Below are 18,281 nucleotides of genomic sequence, written 5' to 3'. Positions count from 1 at the left end.
TCCCTGGAGAAACGTAAATATTTCTATAAAAATCTCAGCCCACTTCTCTTTTCATAGACTATAAACTTCAACCCAAAGCACAGAGTCTGAATTACTGGAGGTCTATTTAAATGATTAGATTAATAAAAATTTTCAAAGCAGGGTGAGTATAGCTCAATGGTAGAGGGTCCTGTATTCAATCCCCAGTACCTCCATTTAAAAAAAATTAAATAAATAAAATAATTTTTTAATTAACAAAATAAAAATTTTTGAATGGTGGTATAAAAATTTTTTAAGTGCTATTCTAAAAATAGCCAGAATGGAAGATTTCCTAATCAAGTTGGAAAGATAAACAGTATCATCTCAACTTATCTCTGCTCAAGGCTTCTGGTTGTTTACTTCCAACATTAATGTCCAGATCAGTTCATACTGAGAGCCTGCTGCATGCTGAGCACTGTGTGTCAGTGGCCATTCGCAGTCCTGCCTTCCTGGAGGTCGTAGAGGAGGAGCCAGATTCATATGTAATTCACTGGCACAAGACAGATAACACTCGGCTTCATCTCTTTCGGTGGTTATGTATTGAAATAGAGGAAGACTCTTCTGAGTTAAAATTTCAGTGTGTGCTTATAAAGCCCAGTGTAGCTATCTCTCTCAGTTTTATCTTCCACTTATTCAAAAAGAAAAATTGGATTCTTTGCAACTGTTTAAAGGGAAAACTCATCATTTTTACTCTCATGAGCTTTTTGAGATTCCTTGAGGGCTGTGATGGTTGAGGAATATCTAAAATTGAAAAACTGAAGAATGTAGACATCTAGCCCTTAGATTTTTTTTTTTCCTTATGGTTAATTTGGGGACACAAATTAAAATGAGGTAATATCAATAGGGGATTAATGAGCTAATAAGTTATAAAAGATGGAGTTTCTGACATGAAAGCCATTATTTAATCCAAAACATGTTCATATGCAAGAAATTAAAAAATAATTTTAACATCTGCAGAGAGCACCGTTCTCATGATCAGTTTGGTATCAGCACATCCAACTTGGCCTGGTCACTTCATTTTGGCACTGAATGGCTCATTCACTTTGTTCTCCCCTCTTTCTAATAATCTCTGAAATAATTCCAAATGAAATGTTACTCTTGGCTCCAAGTTTTCCAATTCTAATTTTCAGAGTGGAAATACTCTTTCTGCAGATGCAATTTATTTGAAGTCTCTAGATTAATTTGCAGGTCAAGTTTCTAGATTTTGACACGTGGCATGAGTCACATAAGGCCAGGACAGTTCTTTGAGTGCAATGCAGTTTTCCCAAAAGGTGAATTAAAATTAACATATGAATATGAATGTATGCCTCCTTTGGCCTTGAGGTCACATTTTAAACCTGGCTGATATATCACTGCTGTCATTTACCCTTGCCAACTGGCTCAAATCAGGCAAGCCTGTTGGTTTTCCCTCAAATGTCCGGTTTTGAGGGTAACTCGTATTAAAGCAGTGACCACTGAAAGTCATGGCAGCACACAGTTGTGGCTGAATTTATCACTTGGCAGGAGTTTAAATTCTCAAACATGAGTTCTGGAGTTGCTAAGTTGATTTCTGCGTGTTGGCTCCCGAGTTGGCACAAGATGACCAAGGTTCTGATCCCAGATCTACCCTATGACTTAAGGAAGGTCATTTCGCCTTTGTAAGTTTCATTTTCTCAGCAGTGCAGGTGATGGGGCTTTTGGACCAGGTGGTGTGGATGCAGGAGGAGCCCTTAGGGGCTCCGAGGAGGAGGGTGACGCGGGTGGACAGGGCAATGCTTGAGTAGCAGAGTGGAGGCGGGAGAACTGGCTTGCCCCATTAGATAGGGTAAGAGATGGTGAGGACTGTAGAAGAGTGGCTATCAGAATGGAGGGGCGGGAACGGCTCTGAGAGGTGTTTGGAAGGCTCCTGGGACAACTCCCTGATTTCTGGGTTGGCTGACTGGGTTGTTGATGTTACTGACTAATGTACTGTTTTTGGCTTGGTGTCCCATAATTGGTAGTTTCCTTTAAGAGAGCAAAAAGTAAGGTCCTTCCCTATGGAGTTCTTGAAATTGAGTGTATTTCCATAATCATTGACGTTGCTCAGCTGACCGCCTCTGACATAAGTCATGTTATGTAAGCTCTGTCTAGAACCCATAAAAAGCATCAATAGAGAAATACCATCAGAGTTCTTTCTAGAAGCTGTCTGTCTTCCTGGAGTCTTTTCTTACATCCTTCATATTAAAATATTCAAATCCTGGAGCTTTGGAACCACTCATTTCAGCTGTGAGTCACCAGTGGTCCACACAATGCATTTTTTTGCCAAACAGGTAAATGAGGTCTCCCTGATGGGTGACTTAGGAACCCTGTTGTTATTGACACATTAGCAAGAAGAGCCTCATCTCCCTGAAAGCCCCAGAACATTAAATAATTCATTGCTCCCTATTGCCTTGCCCCTGTCTCCACAGAATCAGCACGGGGTGGGACAAGGGTGAAGGACGGGATCCTGTGGATAAGTTTGTTCTTGAACCAAACTGTTGCTACTGGCATCCTTTCAGCACGTGTTAATGGGTGCTATGTGGAGGAAGGCTTCTGTGCTCAGATAACCTGGAATAAAGCAAAAATAAGCAGGTTTCGTTGCTTCTGGACTTAGTGCCTTCGCTGTGCTGACGTGTGCTGCAGCTGTCTACGAAGGGAAGCTGTACATCATGCTCCACACTTACTGACCACTGGACCCTGTTTACACAGAGCATCCCTGGGACCTAGCTGTGAGGAGCGCTGCTTTGCTGGACACTAAGCCAAAGCTTTGAGTCTGTTTTCCTAGAGGATGTGAAAGACCTGCCTTCTTTGCAGTGGGGGCCTGAGAGCAGAGGACAGCTAGCTTCTGGCCTGGAATGTCTCCTTTGTAATGACTAATTATTAAATGAGTAATCCTCTGTATTTTCTAAAGCATTTAGCTGTGATCTAACCCCTGTGTGACTGCTTAGATTACATGAGATTTCTCCACAACTTCTTGCTTCCCATTGCCGGGCACAGGACTGCCGAGAATGTGGAGAACACTAGGCCTGATCAGCAACTTCAGATCTTACTTTTTGTTCTTTCTAAGAAATAGATTTTGACCAGGTACAGCATGCAAGTTGCATTCATTACAAATCTGCTCATATTTAAGTTCAAAGATTAATTTTTTTCTAATGGAAAAACTGTCATAATAGACCTTTTCTGTGGGAAAATAGAAACAAATCCAGCCTTTTAATGCAATACTCTATGTTTTTTCCCCATATTTTTCTTGTAATGACTTTCTTGAGATATAATTCACATACCATTAAATTCACCCATTTAAAGTGTACAATTCAATGGTTTTTAGTATATCCACAGAGTTGTACCAGCATCACCACTGTCAATTTTAGGGCATTTTCACCCTCCCCCAAAGAAATCCCATACCCTCTAGTGGTCACCTCCATTCTTCCCATTTCCCCCAGGCCCAGGCAACACTAATCTACTTTCTTTCTCCATAGATTTGCCTATTCTAGACATTTCGTATAAATTGGCTCATTCGATAATTTGTCCTTTTATGGATGGCTTGGCTCACTTAGCATAATGTTTTCAAGGTTTGTTCATGTTGTAGCCTGTGTCAATACTCCATTCTTTTTTATTTCAGAATAATAGTCCATTGTATATATGGCCTTTTTTTTTACACACCTGTCAATTGATGGACATTTTGGTTGTTTCCACTTTCTAGCTAGCTGCTACAAACATTTGTACAGATTTTCATGTGGACATATGTTTTTATTTTCTTGTCTAAGAATGTAATTGTTGGGTTATATGGTAACTCTATTTTTAACTGGTTGAGGAACTATCAGACTGTTTTTCAAAGCAACCTGCTCTATTTTACATTCCCAGAAGCAGTGTATGAGGGTTCCAGTTTCTCCACATCTTCGCCAACACTTGTTATTGTCCATCTATTTTTTTTTAAAATCAAAGCTGAAAACTTCTCTCAGATTTTTTTCTTTCTTTTTTGTTTTAATGGAGATACTGGGGATTGAACCCAGGACCTTGTGCATGCTAAGCATGCACTCTACCACTATATATATATATCCCTCCTCCCTGTTATTGTCTGGGTTTTTTTATTATGGTCATGCTAGTGGATGTGAGACATTACCTCACTGTGGTTTTGATTTGCATTTACCTGATGGCTAATGGTGTTGAGCATGTTTTCATGTGCTTATTGGCTATTTGTATATCTTCTGTAGAGAAATACCTATTCAGATCATCTCCCCATTTTTTAATTGAGTTGCCTTTTTATTATTGAATTTTAATAGTTGCTTATACTAGATACAAGTTTCTTATCAAATATATAATTTAGAAAAATGTTCTCTAATTCTGTGGGCTGTCTTTTCATTTTTGTGATGATGTCCTTTAAAGCATGAAATTCTTAATTTTGATGAAGTCCAGTTTATCTATTCTTTGATTTGTTGCTTTTGGTTTTGGTCTCACATCTAAGAAACCATTGTCTAATCAAAGATCATGAAGATTTACACCTCTGTTTCCTTCTACAAGTTTTATAGTTTCAGATCTTACATTTAGGTCTTTAATCCATTTTTAAATTAAATACAATTTTTATATATGGCAAAGGGAAGGGTCCGACTTCATTCTTTTGCATGTGGTCATATAGCTTTTATATTCATGTTCCTGCACACATGTATCTTAAAAATCAGACTACTTCTGTTTTTTGGTTTTTTTTTTTTAGATTTCACTTACTATGATATCAGAAAATATTTCTTTGTTTTTATGCAGGCTTCCCAATTGTTTCTTCATCTACGCATAATGATCTATCAACCTTTGATAGAATATCCTAAATCTTACCTACCATTTTGAATGTTTGGCCTTTTTCATGTTTAGGCTGTTACAGAGATAGCTACTATAAACATTTATGTTCAGAGAGAGGGTATATAGCTCAAGTGGTAGAGCACATGCTTAGCATAAACACGATCCTGGGTTCAATCCCCAGTACCTCCTCTGAAAAAATAAACAAATAAGTAAACCTAATACCCTCCCCCCAATATATAACTTAAATTAAAAAAAATTATGTCCACATACCTCTATGCCTCTATAGAATTACTTCCTTAGGAGACATTCCAAATAGTGAGATTTTACTGGTCAGAGAGTATGAACCCTTTTCTAGCTCTTTTTACGTGTTGCTTTTATTGGTTTCTGAAAGGGCTACGTCACTTTCGAGTACCATACCCATGACATTGGAATTTCAGTGCAGCGTCACAAACGTCATTGCTGCCCTTCCAAAAGTATTTGCTAACTTCGGTGTAAAATGATAATACTTCAAGATTATTTTAATTTCCATATCTCTTTTTAAAAATTCTTTTGTGTTTTTGAAAATCTAGGTGATATTTGTGTATTACGTGAAATTTCAGAGAGTACTAAGCACAACAGTAGCAGCAGCCTCCTTACCCAATCGCTTTTAGTAACTTTGGGAATGTGATACTTAGGATATAAGTTTGGTGGCTGTGACAGAGTCCTGGAAAAACAGTGACTAGAAGGATGGAAATTTATTTCTTACCCACATGAAAGACAGAGTGGGTATGTCACGTCTGCTCTGTGACGTGGCCAGGGCCAAGGCTCTTTCTGCGTTGCCCTTATCTGTATGTTCTAAGACATTCTAGCGTTCATCGCATTGCAGGAAGACGGGGGGAAAGAGGGCAGCTCCTTCCCTTTGAGAGCATGACCTAAAAGTGGCTTCTGCACTTACCCCATGGCCATGCCCACTGCATGGGAGGCTGACCAGTGCTGCCACTGCTCTGTCCTGTGTCCAACTAAACGTTCTACTGCTGAGTCAGAAGGAGAGACACATGTGGGGTCACCTGGCAGTCTGTGCCACGGCTGTTTCTCCGGGACAGACCTCCACGCATCTGTGGAATGTACCTACGCTGCTGTCTCTTGTTTCACCACTTCTACACGTTACCTAGTGACTTATTCTTAGTCCACCACACCTCACCTTCCATCTTCCTAATAACATGGCAGAATTGCGGAATTGGCAGATGTACACCTTTTCTTTGAGACAGGCCTGTATGGAATCAAAACTATGGGTCTCCACTTTGAGAACCATAGGTCCCTCCCAGCCATGGTACCAGGGTCCTGGCCAAACCTCATCCCTGTAAACGCATTTGGTCTACAGGGTTTCACTCTGTCCCCACCATACCCTGTCCTATGCTTCCTGACGCCTGACGTGAAAGATCAGAGCTGGCCTGGATGCCTTCAGAGCCTGTCTTTACTTCTTTGAAAAATAAATCCCAATTCCTAGGCTTATTTTAACTTTGGGGTTTGTAGAACATATTTTAGATAATTAGAAAAAGTCTTAAAACATAGCAAGTATACATAGTAATAATTCATAAATTATAGCTGTTGTTAATTACTTATGTTGCAGTAAGCTCAAAGGAACTCACTAATTGTTTTCCACTTCTCATCCCTAATTCCTTTTGGACTTTATTGGGGTCTTTATGCTCCAATCCTACATATATTCAGTGAAGATTCATGTAGGTATGACATGGCTTGTCTCACTGCTGCCATAGTTGTAACAAGCTTCATTTAGATGACACATTGTTTGGATAATTCCAAATTAAGTGTTTTATTATGATCACATAAATATTGTTCATAACTGAGCCAAGTATATGGTAATTACACTCTCCTTTTTATATAACTTTCTGTTTTTCCCGAGGTTCATGATGTCCTCATTTTTTTCATTTGCTTTGTGTTCTTTGAATTTCTGACTAAGTCTTCCCACGCCCTCCCAGAAGCTCTTTAAAACTCCTCTTAAATTTTCGACATATTCCAACCTGTCAGATAATCTATCAGTTCCATTTTTGTTCCTGAAAGACGTTCCCTGGGGCCCTCTGTCTTGCTCAGATCTGACTTGTTCATTGTCCAGGGCTCTGCTGTACATCTGTCATGCTAGGACTTCCCTCTGTCTCTGTCCTACCAATGTCCTTACCCTCTTTTCTTTGTTGGATCCTCCGTTTCCTGGATCCCATGTCTGTCTCTTCCTTGATTTACCCCTTCATTTTGCTGGACCACAGCCTCCCATGTCTCCTTAGAAATGGCACATGGGAAGGAACTGTTTTGTCCCTGTATGTCTGGAAATCTCCCTGCTCAGTCATTTTCTACTCTCCTATCCATTTCCATTTTCAAGTGGTATGGTTTAGAATTTCAGTTACCTCCTAGTTTCACCATAGATGGATTGTTGTGTTTCTCCGTCTTTCATTTTTGAGGTACTTTTCAAAAGGAAAAGGGAGTGGTCAGAATGTCTTTACTCCACCACCTGAAAGTAAAAATGCCATTTTCACTTCTTCGGTTAGGAGCATGAATGAATATTTTCATGTATCTGTTTAATCTTTTGATTCTCCGCTAGTGTGAATTATCTGTTAATACCTTCAAAGGACCAATTATTTAATAATTAGCACAAAACACAGACGTTCTAAAGCTTATTTTTCTCACTTGTCTCCTCTGAGATTCAGGTGGTGTTAAGAGTCCCAGCTGACTGGCATCCACAGTTGTTTGCTCTCGTTTTCAGATTGCCTCGCGCCGGTGACGGCTGCAAACATGCTCACCCAGCGGGAGGTCCCAATCATCATCTTGGCCAATGCTGGCTTTGAGGGCTCTCTGGATGCAAAAATAGGTAAGTAGCTATTAAAATGTAATCAGGATAATGTGCTGAGCAGGTTTAAGATCAAAATACTAGCCTGTAAGAACTAGTTGATACCATGATCTGTGTAGATTTCATGATCTGTTTTGACTCTTTATAAAAACCAACGCCCCTTCATTTCATCATCTCTTGTTTAAGAACCACATTTTGGAAACATACCGAGTCTATCACCCCTTGCTAGTTGCTTCTGAGAATAATAAAAAGTGTCTGGCCCATGGATTTTGCCAGTAGAGCTGGTTGGTGAGACTTGCACGTATGATGTGGGGAACAGTACAACTCAGGTGAAAATCCACTTCCAGGACTCACAGAACCAACAGCAAATGCTGAGATGGGTTCAAAGCACACATGATGGAGGAAGGTGGAGGGGGGCATAGCTCTAGCAGTAGAGCGCATGCCCAGCATGCACCAGGTCCTCATTAAAATAAAAAAGTAAATGAACGTAATTACCTCCTCCCTCCCCCCCAAAAAAGCTTAAAAATTTTTGTTAAGAAGACACGCATGATTGATGTGGGCTGGGTTTGTGGTGAAGGCTTTGTGGAGGAGGATGGTGAAACAGCTGTCAAATCAAAGATGTCTTTAGAGCTGTAAATTGAATATCCTTGGCAACCTTACTCATTCCTGAGAGTTCTAAACGATCGTCACCTAACAGGAAGTCTGGGAAGTCTGGGAGTTCTGGGATTGAACCAACCACGGCCCCGTCTGAGACCTGCCCTTGGGCAGACCCGAGTGTCTCTCTTACAACTTTCCTACTGTAGATCCAGCCCGTCGCCGAAGTACCAGAACCTGCAGGGACAGTTATTTCTGTCCCGTCTCTCTCTTGGCACACAGAAGAAATAACATTTCTTATCAAATCATATTCCTTCTCACAGTTCTCAGATCCATTTTGTACGAAGTGATTTGAAGAAATATCAACAGAGGAAATAGCTATTAAGCCATTCACGTTATTCCCTTCTGGTAATTCAAACCTAGAAAGTATGTTGCTTAAAGGAAATAGTATCTTCTGTTGCTTTAGTGCATTTTATAATTAGCAAAATTCATTAGTACGACCAGCCAAGGTAAACAATAAAGGGAGCTCTTGTTGATGTGGCTTTTTTTTTTTTTTTTTCATTTTGGTATTTTTAGTCAAAGTACTGAAACAATATTGAGAGTTCTGAAGGAAAAAAGAAAAAGGAAAATCTGATTTTCTTGGGCATGCGTGGGAAATCATTTTTCCTGTTGTCTTGATTTTCCCCATAGTTCCATAACGAACAGTTTCTAGTTATTGGCTCTTGCCCTCCAGGAAGAACAGAAACAGAAGTAGACAAGAGATAAAGTAGTGTTTTCACCAGCATCTCACTTGCATGTTACAAGCAGTTCACATTCTGCTGAGCCCCACGTGACCAACACCATGGCCCAGAGCATTCTTTATGTGGTCAAATAAATTCTGTGGTCACAACGATGTCCATTCGAACATTGCTCCTTGTTACTCTGGGAGACACACTTTTGGAATGGAGGAAGTGACCTTTTCCCTTCTTGACCATGAACACTTTTCAGTAATCTTTATTGCTTGCTGTTTGTCCTCACCCATCAGTATCCTTCAAGTCCACTCTGAATGTTTATTTGCCTCATTAGATGCTTCTTGTCAATAATCTCAGCTGGAACACCAGAGAACTTTCCATCACACCACGGAGCTTTCCATCTTACCAAGGAGCTTTAGAACATGTCTGCCAAACATTAAACCACCCCTTTAGGGCAGTGTTCCAGAGAGGTTGTTTATGGAAGTCCGACGTGAGCATTTGCATATACCCTTAGTTTTCTCTCTCAGTGCCACATGGTGCGTTGTGTCCACAAGGATGTCAGCGGTCTTGACAGTTGGCCCTACCACAGGGGTTGTCAACCAGGGGTGATTTGGCCACCAGGCCACATTTGGCAATTTTAGAAACATTTTTATTTGTCACAACAGGGGGAGCAGTACTGGCAGAGACCAGGGATGCTGTTTGACCTCCTACAAGGCACAGAACAGCCCCCACACAAGGTTCAGGATATCAGTAGGGCCCAGGTTGAGAAGTAGCAACGAAAAACCCTGTTTTTATGAATAGCTGAAGCTGAAACAGCGGGCCTTGGCCTCTGGATGAGTGATTTACTTACGTTCAACTCCATGGCCTCAAGGGTGTATGTGGGTTGAAGAATAAATGTCTATTCAGAATGTACTGTTGCCTCTGGGAACAAAGCACAGCATGAAGAAACACGGTTTCCAGCTTTCCACTTCCTGACTGAGTGGATTTTTCTAGGGTGCTGGGAAATGCCGGAGGAGCCAGCCCTGCTTCTCAAGAGAACGCCTCCTCTGTCACTGACGGAATTCAAAGAAGAGCCTTCCCTAGATGCTTGTGATTTTACTATGGATGTGGCAAAAAGCACCCAACACTGTGTATTTTTAAATTACAGATTTTTTTTTAAAGAAGCTAAGCAAAGGAGGAGAACTTACAGGAAGTAATTCCAATATGATAAGCTATTGTGTTAGGGTGGTGAGTCTCTCCAAGACTGTTCTCCATTTCCCCGATGAATGTGATGTGGTTATATGATTTCTGTAACTAAGAAAGATAGAGTCTCCTTTCAGAAGCTAAAGCTGAGTGTCAGTGCTATGAATTATTTTGTGATTTGGGCATTTGCAAAGGAGTCATTCTGTGTTTCTTCCCCTTCGAACAGGAATTCCCAGCACCAGCTCAGAGGACACCATCTTAGCCCAAACCCTGGGCCTCCCCTACTCTGAAGTCATTGAAACACTGCCGGATGGCACAGAGAGACTGAGCGGCTCTGCTGAGGTTGGTGCCTGTGAAATCGTGACCTTGACATAAGTTTGATGAACTGTTTTCCTTTGGTTGCAAGTTACAACCTACCATTTCACTCATCCCCACGCCCAAGTCTTGCAGCCCCGTTTCTTAATCTATGAAAACAAAATAATATTCTTTTTCAAGATCTAAAAGCTTACCAACTCCAAGCTGAACCAGATCCTAGGATAGTATGGTTATTGAAGTCTAACTAAACTTTCTTTAGGGAATCTTCTGCTTGCGAAAAATTACCTCTTCCCTGGAAAACCGATTCCTTGGGACAGGTGACTGAAATTGGCTGTTCCTTTTAGAGATCTCTGTTCACCCCAGATTACTGACTTATTTCCACCTAAAGTTTAATTCATTTTTAGAAATCAACAGAGAAGTTTTGAGTCATGTTTATTTATTTGGTCAAGGTCATCTCTTGCTAGATAGTAAGTCTGACAGGATTTGAGCTCAGCCTCGATACTGAACTAGGTCAGAAATTACGGTGAAAGAGGTAGGGTGAGGTGTGGGAGAGGGAAGTGGGAAGTGGCTTAGACGGTGAGTCTCAGACTTGCGCACACACCAGTATCACCTGGTGGCCTTGTTAAAACACAGATCGCCTAGTCCCCCACTAGAGATTCTGATGCCGGAGCCCCAGGGGGCACCCAGGAATCTGCATTTCTGACAGGCTTCCAGGTGGTGCTGCTACAGCTGCTGATCCAGGAACCACATCTGGAGAATCACTGGCTGAAAACCTTACTACACAGAGTCTGGTCTCTGGACCAGCAGCTTTGGCATCACTTATTAGGAGTGTAGACAAACCTTGCCTGGGTCTAATAATACTCCGTTGTGATTCGTACGCACATTACAGCGTGAGAGTTCTGGTTTAGAGCACTCTTTTTTAAACTCTGCTTTGGAAACACCTGGAAAGTTCTGAAAAATACTGATGCTTGAGTCCCACCCCAGATACTCTGATCTGATGGTTGGGGGAGGAGGGGTGGGATATGGATCAGACATCAGGAGCCTTCACAGCTCCCCAGGTGATTCTAACGTGCAGTAACGTCTGGGAACTCCTGGCTTAGCAGCGATTGCATACCTGGCCAGGTCTCAGAAACACTTGGGAGATGCTTTCTGGCCCCACCCGGAGTGATCCTGATGTAATTAGACTTGGAGATCTAGATTTTCTGGGTTTGGGACTACCTAGCTGCAGGATGTTTTGGATATTTCCCCCCCCGACACACAGGGGAGTAGTCACTAAAAACACACATCATGCAATTCTTTACTGGCAGCCGGTAATCTCCTGTCTTTGTAGGTGCAACAGGGCTCAGGTGATAAGGACAGTCACATGAAGAATAAGGGAGTGGCCAGGTTTTGTTCTCTATAAACAGTGACTGTTTTCTGACCTTATGTTTATGCCTTCACTTCAAAAATTGTATCCCCAGACATGAGTCATGCTTTAAGATACTGAACCTTCAGCCTTTTCTAAGACTTGTTTGAGCAGGCTTCTTGGATGTGGCAGAGCCAAGCCAAGGTGCCCATAAAGGAGCCCCAGATAACCCTCTGTGGGACGAGAAAGAGGACAGTCATGGCCAAAATTTAGGCTTCTGAAATATCCAGGAAAATGACCCCTCCTTAGCAGAGGACCGAGCATTAATTATGCACTCTGGCTTTCCAATAGCTTCAGATGGTCTGTTGAATCCTCTGGTGATCCCAGATTGAACATCTAGGATAAAGGAATTCTTTTAATGGATGGAAGGAGAAGGAATGGTGAATGTCTCCAGTGAGTGAGCTCCAGGAACATAAAAAGCAATGATGCATGGAGAAGACAGGCTTTCAGGAGAGCTTGTGATCATTTGCACCATAATTATATGACAGTGGGAACGTGGGACAAAGAAAGCACCCTCCCGGGGTGTAAGTGGTTCCTTGGTAAAGAGCATCCTACTTCAGAAGGCACCGCAGACCCCTAATGAAAAGGGCTGCTTTTGATGCACAGAGCCGTACTTTCTCATTCTTTACACCTCATGGCTGTAAACTCCTTGAGGAGGGGGGCGCGGGGTGCAGATCAGATTTATCTTCGTCCCCCCAACGCCCAGCACAAGCCTGGCCCGTAGCAGGTGTGCAGTACATCTGCAGTGAACCAATTCCAGGGTAACCACCTCCCCCTTGATGGCAAGGCAGGCAGGCCCTACTCTTAGCATGAGTTTAGTTCTCTGAAAGGCATCAGGTCAACAGAGAATTTCTCTTTTCTACTAGTAGTGTTCTGCCCTGCTGTCTCTAACATAGGAGTGTTTAAATACAAAGGGGGTGGTTCTTCTCCTTCAAGCTGAGGCCTCAATTTGTTCCCCTGCTTGCCTGAATTCTTTCTGCTCTAGGAGAATATTGAATTTTTCTTTCCTGGATACTTTCTCCCCCACAAGGGAGTAGTCATTAAAAATACATATCACGCAATTCTTGACTGGCAGCCGAATGCTGATAATCGCCTGTCTCTTCAGGTGCGGCAGGGCTCAGTGATAAGGACAGCAACAAACCAGGGTCACTAGGCCCACTGACCCAGTGGACACAGTGTCGGGGCCCCCAGTACTGTCTGGAGCTCTGCAACAATGTTAATGTCTTTTAAAATCAGGGAAAAAAGTGAACCCTTAGGGTCAAAAATTATATGTATCTTGATTCAACACAGCCATAAAAGTTTCAATGCCATTTTAAGGAGGAAGGGACCACAAAGGTAATGTACCCAGGGCTCGGGAAGATCACGATGTGGCCCTGCACAGACACTCAGAAAGTGGCAATCCAGGGTGGCCGCATGGAGGTGGCAGCTCTTTCTTATCAAGGGAGGAATGGGAATCTCTCTCCTTCCCCTCTCAGTTCACAGGTATGAGCCGGCAGGATGCATTTCTAGCCCTGACTGAGAAAGCCCGGAGGAAGAGAGTGGGTGGAGACGTGACAAGTAATAAACTGAAGGACTGGCTGGTCTCGAGGCAGCGGTACTGGGGCACACCCATCCCCATGGTCCACTGCCCGGCCTGCGGACCCGTGCCCGTGCCTCTGGAGGACTTGCCCGTGACTTTGCCCAGCATCGCCTCTTTCACCGGCAAGGGAGGCTCCCCACTGGCTACGGCTTCCGAGTGGGTGAACTGCTCCTGCCCTAGGTAAGGAACCACGGGCCCCAGTCTGTGGTCCCAGAACCCTGCTAGGGTGTCAGACTCCCTCCTCCCTCCTGGTGCTAACCCCCCTTCCGGACTTCCAGCTGGCTGGAAAGACTACCATAGGTCTCTGGCAACCTTTAAGAGAAGGGGCTGGAATCTGGGGCCCAGCCCCTGTGATCGGTGCCCTCTCCTCTCCTCTGAGCTGGTGGAAGCAGCCCTGTCAATTCACATCTTTCCCGGAAACATCTGATCCAACTGATGGAAACGCTACACATTCTCCTCATAGCTTTGGAGAAGACCACTCCTCCATTTTATATTCCAAAGAACTTCTCAGAGATGAGAGAAAATGCCTTACCATTTTCTCACATAGTGACTATGATAACAGTGGCGATTTTATCACAAGTAGCAGAGTGGTAACCACAATGACAAGAGGTTCATTCTTTAATATAATGAAACCGTATTTCTTTTCGTCTCATTTTGGAAGTGGGATTATGTTTTTCTGTCAATTCACTGGCATGTCACAAATGTGATTTTTATGATGCCAAACCAGCTGATTAAACAAATATATAACAGATACCAAGCTGTAGTATTTCCCCTCTTCCTTCTAAGGAAAAGCCGTTTTTCTCTGCTTTATAGATCATGATGGGGTGGTTTTAAAATCATTTAGTCCTCTGCCAGTACAGAGCTGAGTTACTAGGTTTGTAATTAGGTAACCACATAGTGCAGTACACGGCTCAGGCTGGGGAGTCAGATGATAATGGCTTCAAGTCCTGGCCCTGCCTCTTCATAAGCTGTGTGGTCTCGGGAAAGTCACTTAACCTCTCTCAGCTTTGATTCCCTTATCGGGGCTAAAATAACCCCCTTGAGGGGCTGTTCAGAAGATGAGAATTAATGCCTATAACCCTGTACAGTGGCACACAGCAAACACTCTAACTGGAAGTGTTAGGACCATCCTGCCAGGGGCTTCCAGCAGTCCTCCCGGGTCCTCACCCGGGTGGCTCTGAGATTTGAGATGGGGGTTATAGGCAGGAACGTAGGGAGCTCTGGGCCATTTTAAGGCAGAAGGGAACCCTCTTTGTTGATAAGCAGTGACAAAGGGCTTTCCTGCCGGGGACGTCTGTAGCCTTCAGCCTGCCAGTTGCAGCAGCTCAGGGCCTTGGTGTTGGGGACAAGGTTTCCCACCTTGGCTACAGATTCCTGGAGGGCAGAGCCCAGGCCTTGGTCTTGGTTGAGGGACGCTCCCTGATGATTCTAATGAGCAAGCTGGGCTGACAGCCACTGAGCCCCTAGTGGCCAAGCAGGACAGCACAGTGGTCCAACAGAGGTGGACTCCTCACCCTTGACTGCTGAGACCTTGGGTGGATTCCTTAACCTCTCTGGGCCCTAGTTACTCATCTGCAAGGTGGGGACATGCGTAGTATAGCCCCCAGGGTTACTGGGGGTTACATGAGATAATGGCTATGAAGCATTTATTTGGCTTAGTGCCTGCCACCCAGTGTTAATGTTATTACTGTTGGAGCAAACAATGTTAATAACGTCACCGTCATTATCTTCTGCCCTCCCACTTACCAAGTAGCCTCTTCTGTATAGTCCGGCTTTTAGTGTCAGCAGTAAAACATGTTGGTTGTCTTCAAGTCCAACATGACCATTGAAAAGAAAATCAGCATGGAGATTTTTAACCAGACGTTAGTCTTTTTATCAGTTGAATCCTCCATCTTCTTCCTAATTTGTACAGGTGCCCTAATGGTGAGGGAGAAGAAGTAACATTTATCTTCTAATTCTTTCCCGATATAGTATGTGTTTTGATTGATCGCTCTCCAAATTAAAAAAACCTGGCTGTAATTTAAAGATGCACTGTTGAGATCAGCGTCTTAGAGCAGCCCTGGGTGGTAGGAAACAGGATTAGGACTCCCTCGGGGCTCTTTCTGATAAGCTCCTACCCCAGGAACCACCACTGTTCCCGGTGGGAGGCCCTCTAAGTGCAGGGGGCCCCAGGGAGTCCAGAGCCTTGTCATGACTGGGCCCCGGTGCCCTCTGCTCAACCACTTCCATTTAATAAGCAAGAGGTGGGGAGTGGCTGTTTCCTCCAGTAATATTGAGAAAACCAGTATGAACTGCTTCACAGATGCAAGATCTATAGCAGCCTTTTTTAAAAAAAAAAAAATTTAATTTAAAACAGACTCAAGCCCTTGCCTGCTAAATTAGCAGAAGATACATCAGTTCCTCTTCGGGCTCCTCATCCCCTTCCTCACATCCTCCAAGAGCCTCCAGGGACTTACACTGCCAACAGGGCAGCATTTGGAGGGATGATTGGTCCTGTTTCCATTCTTCAAAAGGGAGATCCCAGAGTCTGAGCTGTGTTCTCCTGCTGTGGCTTCTCGCTGCCATAAAGGGCCCCTGCTAATAGCTGTTAGTAGCTGGCTCACCCTTTCCCCTCTACTGATCCATGCCTTGCAGGGTCTTCAAGGAAGCCAAGCACCTTCCTTGGCCAGCCTTGGCTAAGGGTATCCTCTCTTGGCTTCCCAGAAGTGGCTTTTGTTGTTTGGGGGCAGGAGGTAATTAGGTTTATTTATTTTTTTAGTGGAGGACTAGGGATTGAACCCAGGACCTCATGCATGCTAGACAGGCGCTCTGCCACTGAGCTATCTCCTCCCCCGTCAGAAGTTGTGGCTTTTGGCTCCAGTACCAAAGGCCCGTCATCACCCTAATAACATGTTTCAAAATTAATTACACAGTTGGGCCCTTGTGGAACCTCAGTCCTCCCCAGGGCATCTGCATCCCTGGGACGAGGCTTGCTTTTTCTTTGCAGCCCTTCACACACCAAGCATCTCGCTTCATTCACTTTCTTAAACAATAGGGCTATCTTCACTCTTCACCCTTCACTCTCCCTTTAGGCTGCAGTGTGTTGGTAGGTGTGTACTACATAGCCCTCTGGATGGGGCGGCTTCAGATTTGTAGTGTTGTCCCATTTCTGTGGCATAGGTACTTCTGCCAAGGGCTCATTTCAGACTGTCAAGTTGACGTCACTTGTCCCAGAGCTGGGAAGAGATCCTAACAGCTGATTCTCAAGCCAGTAGGAGCTAGGTCCAGCACACCACTGCCTTTGAGCCCCCAAGGGGATTGTTCTTCCTAAGGTCACCCCAGTGGATTTCTGCTCCCCTCACCCTAGAGCAAAGATAGAGAAAAAGCCAAGTTCATTTTTTAGCACAGCTTCTCACTACATTTGATTTTCAGCATTTCTTCATAAACTGACTTGCCTCATAAGCATCATAAAGTAGGCATTGGCTGAAGGCAGTCTTGACATGCCTAAAATAGAAATTAATGTGCGAAAGAGACAAGATTCCTGTCTTGTTCTTTTAGGTTGTTAGATTTTTCTACCATGCTAAATTCAGAGAAGGAAAATATGGCTTTTAATGGTAGAAGATTGAATTTTTTATTTTGTAAATTTCTTTAAAACATCACATACTATACAGCACAGAAAGAGTCAATTCTCTGAATTGCCTTTTCATGATGTGGCATTGTTCTTAGGACATTTTAAATTCCATGCTAACTGTCAGAGATTTCTCAAAAGCTGGCAGAAAACTGCACTAATATTTAAAAAGAAAGCAATTGATGAACTCATTTATTTCTCAGGTGCAAGGGAGCAGCCACGAGGGAGACAGACACGATGGATACCTTTGTGGATTCTGCTTGGTACTACTTCAGATATACTGACCCTCAGAACACACAGAGGTAAGGAGCCCCGCTGAATTTGTGGGTGGGTGTCCGTCTGGGTCTTAGTCTTCCAAGAAGCAAACACCAAGATGTAATTAGATGGGCAAGAGATTTGTGGGGGAGCAGGAGAGCCCTTGACTGTGATGCTGGTCCGAAGCCTGTGAAATGAGTCGGGGAAGGCAGGAGGCTGGGGTAGAAGGAGCCGCAAACCATAGTGCAGCTTGAGAAAGTCTCAAACAGACCAATGGGAAGCCCTGAGCAAAGATGGTCCATCAGAGAGTTCCCAGGTTCGGGAGCAAGCAACTGCTCAGGTCTGCCCTCCTCAGGAGAGCTTGGGCTGGCATGAATGCCCAGGAGATCCAAAGATGGAACATCTGGAAGCAGTTGAAACAGGCCTCTTAAAGGGAGTGTGTTTGATTATTAAATTAGGTTCTTCACAGCCAAGTAAATCCCAGGTACAGAAAAAGAAGGAGGTGCTGTTGTAATACCCTCACTGGTCCTGCGGTGAACCGCGTTTATACAATTGTAAAGATGTGATGTTACTTCACTGAAAGTAATGATGTAACTCTACAGGGGAAGGTAGGAGGTGGGGAATGTGAGAGAGCTGAGAAGCATGACTTCTTTGCACACACAGTCACTGGATCATTTCCAAAACTGATCATTGAACAAAGAGTGGTAAACATAGTTTTTAATCATTGCCAGCAAAAAAACACCTGAAAGAATTAAAGGTGGCTAAGGGACGGGAGGCAGGGTGGGAGGTTAGCTAAGGAGAGAGGCTGGAGACCACTGTTTTAAATTACAAACCTTCAGTACTATGTGATTTTTTTTCAGCTCTGTGCATGTGCTTCTTTAACAGAAATAAATAAATCAGGGGAAGAGAGCCAGCGGTAGGTAGATAGGTGAGGACAGAAAATGAGAACAAAAGAAAACTGTTGCGGAGCACAG

General features: G+C 43.4%; 1 protein-coding gene across 2 annotated transcripts in view; it reads left to right on the top strand.

Moving 5' to 3' along the window:
- Positions 1-18,281, top strand: part of LARS2 (leucyl-tRNA synthetase 2, mitochondrial) — a 132,463-nt gene that overhangs the window by 74,538 nt on the left and 39,644 nt on the right. For both annotated transcript variants that reach the window (XM_006173915.3, XM_032459026.1), the window contains exons 10-13: positions 7,556-7,660; positions 10,373-10,488; positions 13,342-13,625; positions 17,256-17,354. In XM_006173915.3, coding sequence (XP_006173977.2) covers positions 7,556-7,660; positions 10,373-10,488; positions 13,342-13,625; positions 17,256-17,354 — 604 coding nt within the window. The remainder of the gene's footprint in view (positions 1-7,555; positions 7,661-10,372; positions 10,489-13,341; positions 13,626-17,255; positions 17,355-18,281) is intronic.

This window comes from Camelus ferus, chromosome 17, assembly GCF_009834535.1.
Source record: "Camelus ferus isolate YT-003-E chromosome 17, BCGSAC_Cfer_1.0, whole genome shotgun sequence".
Taxonomy (NCBI): Eukaryota; Metazoa; Chordata; class Mammalia; order Artiodactyla; family Camelidae; genus Camelus; species Camelus ferus.
The sequence above is the reverse complement of the archived record's forward strand: the minus strand, read 5'-3'. Positions and strand labels throughout refer to the sequence as shown.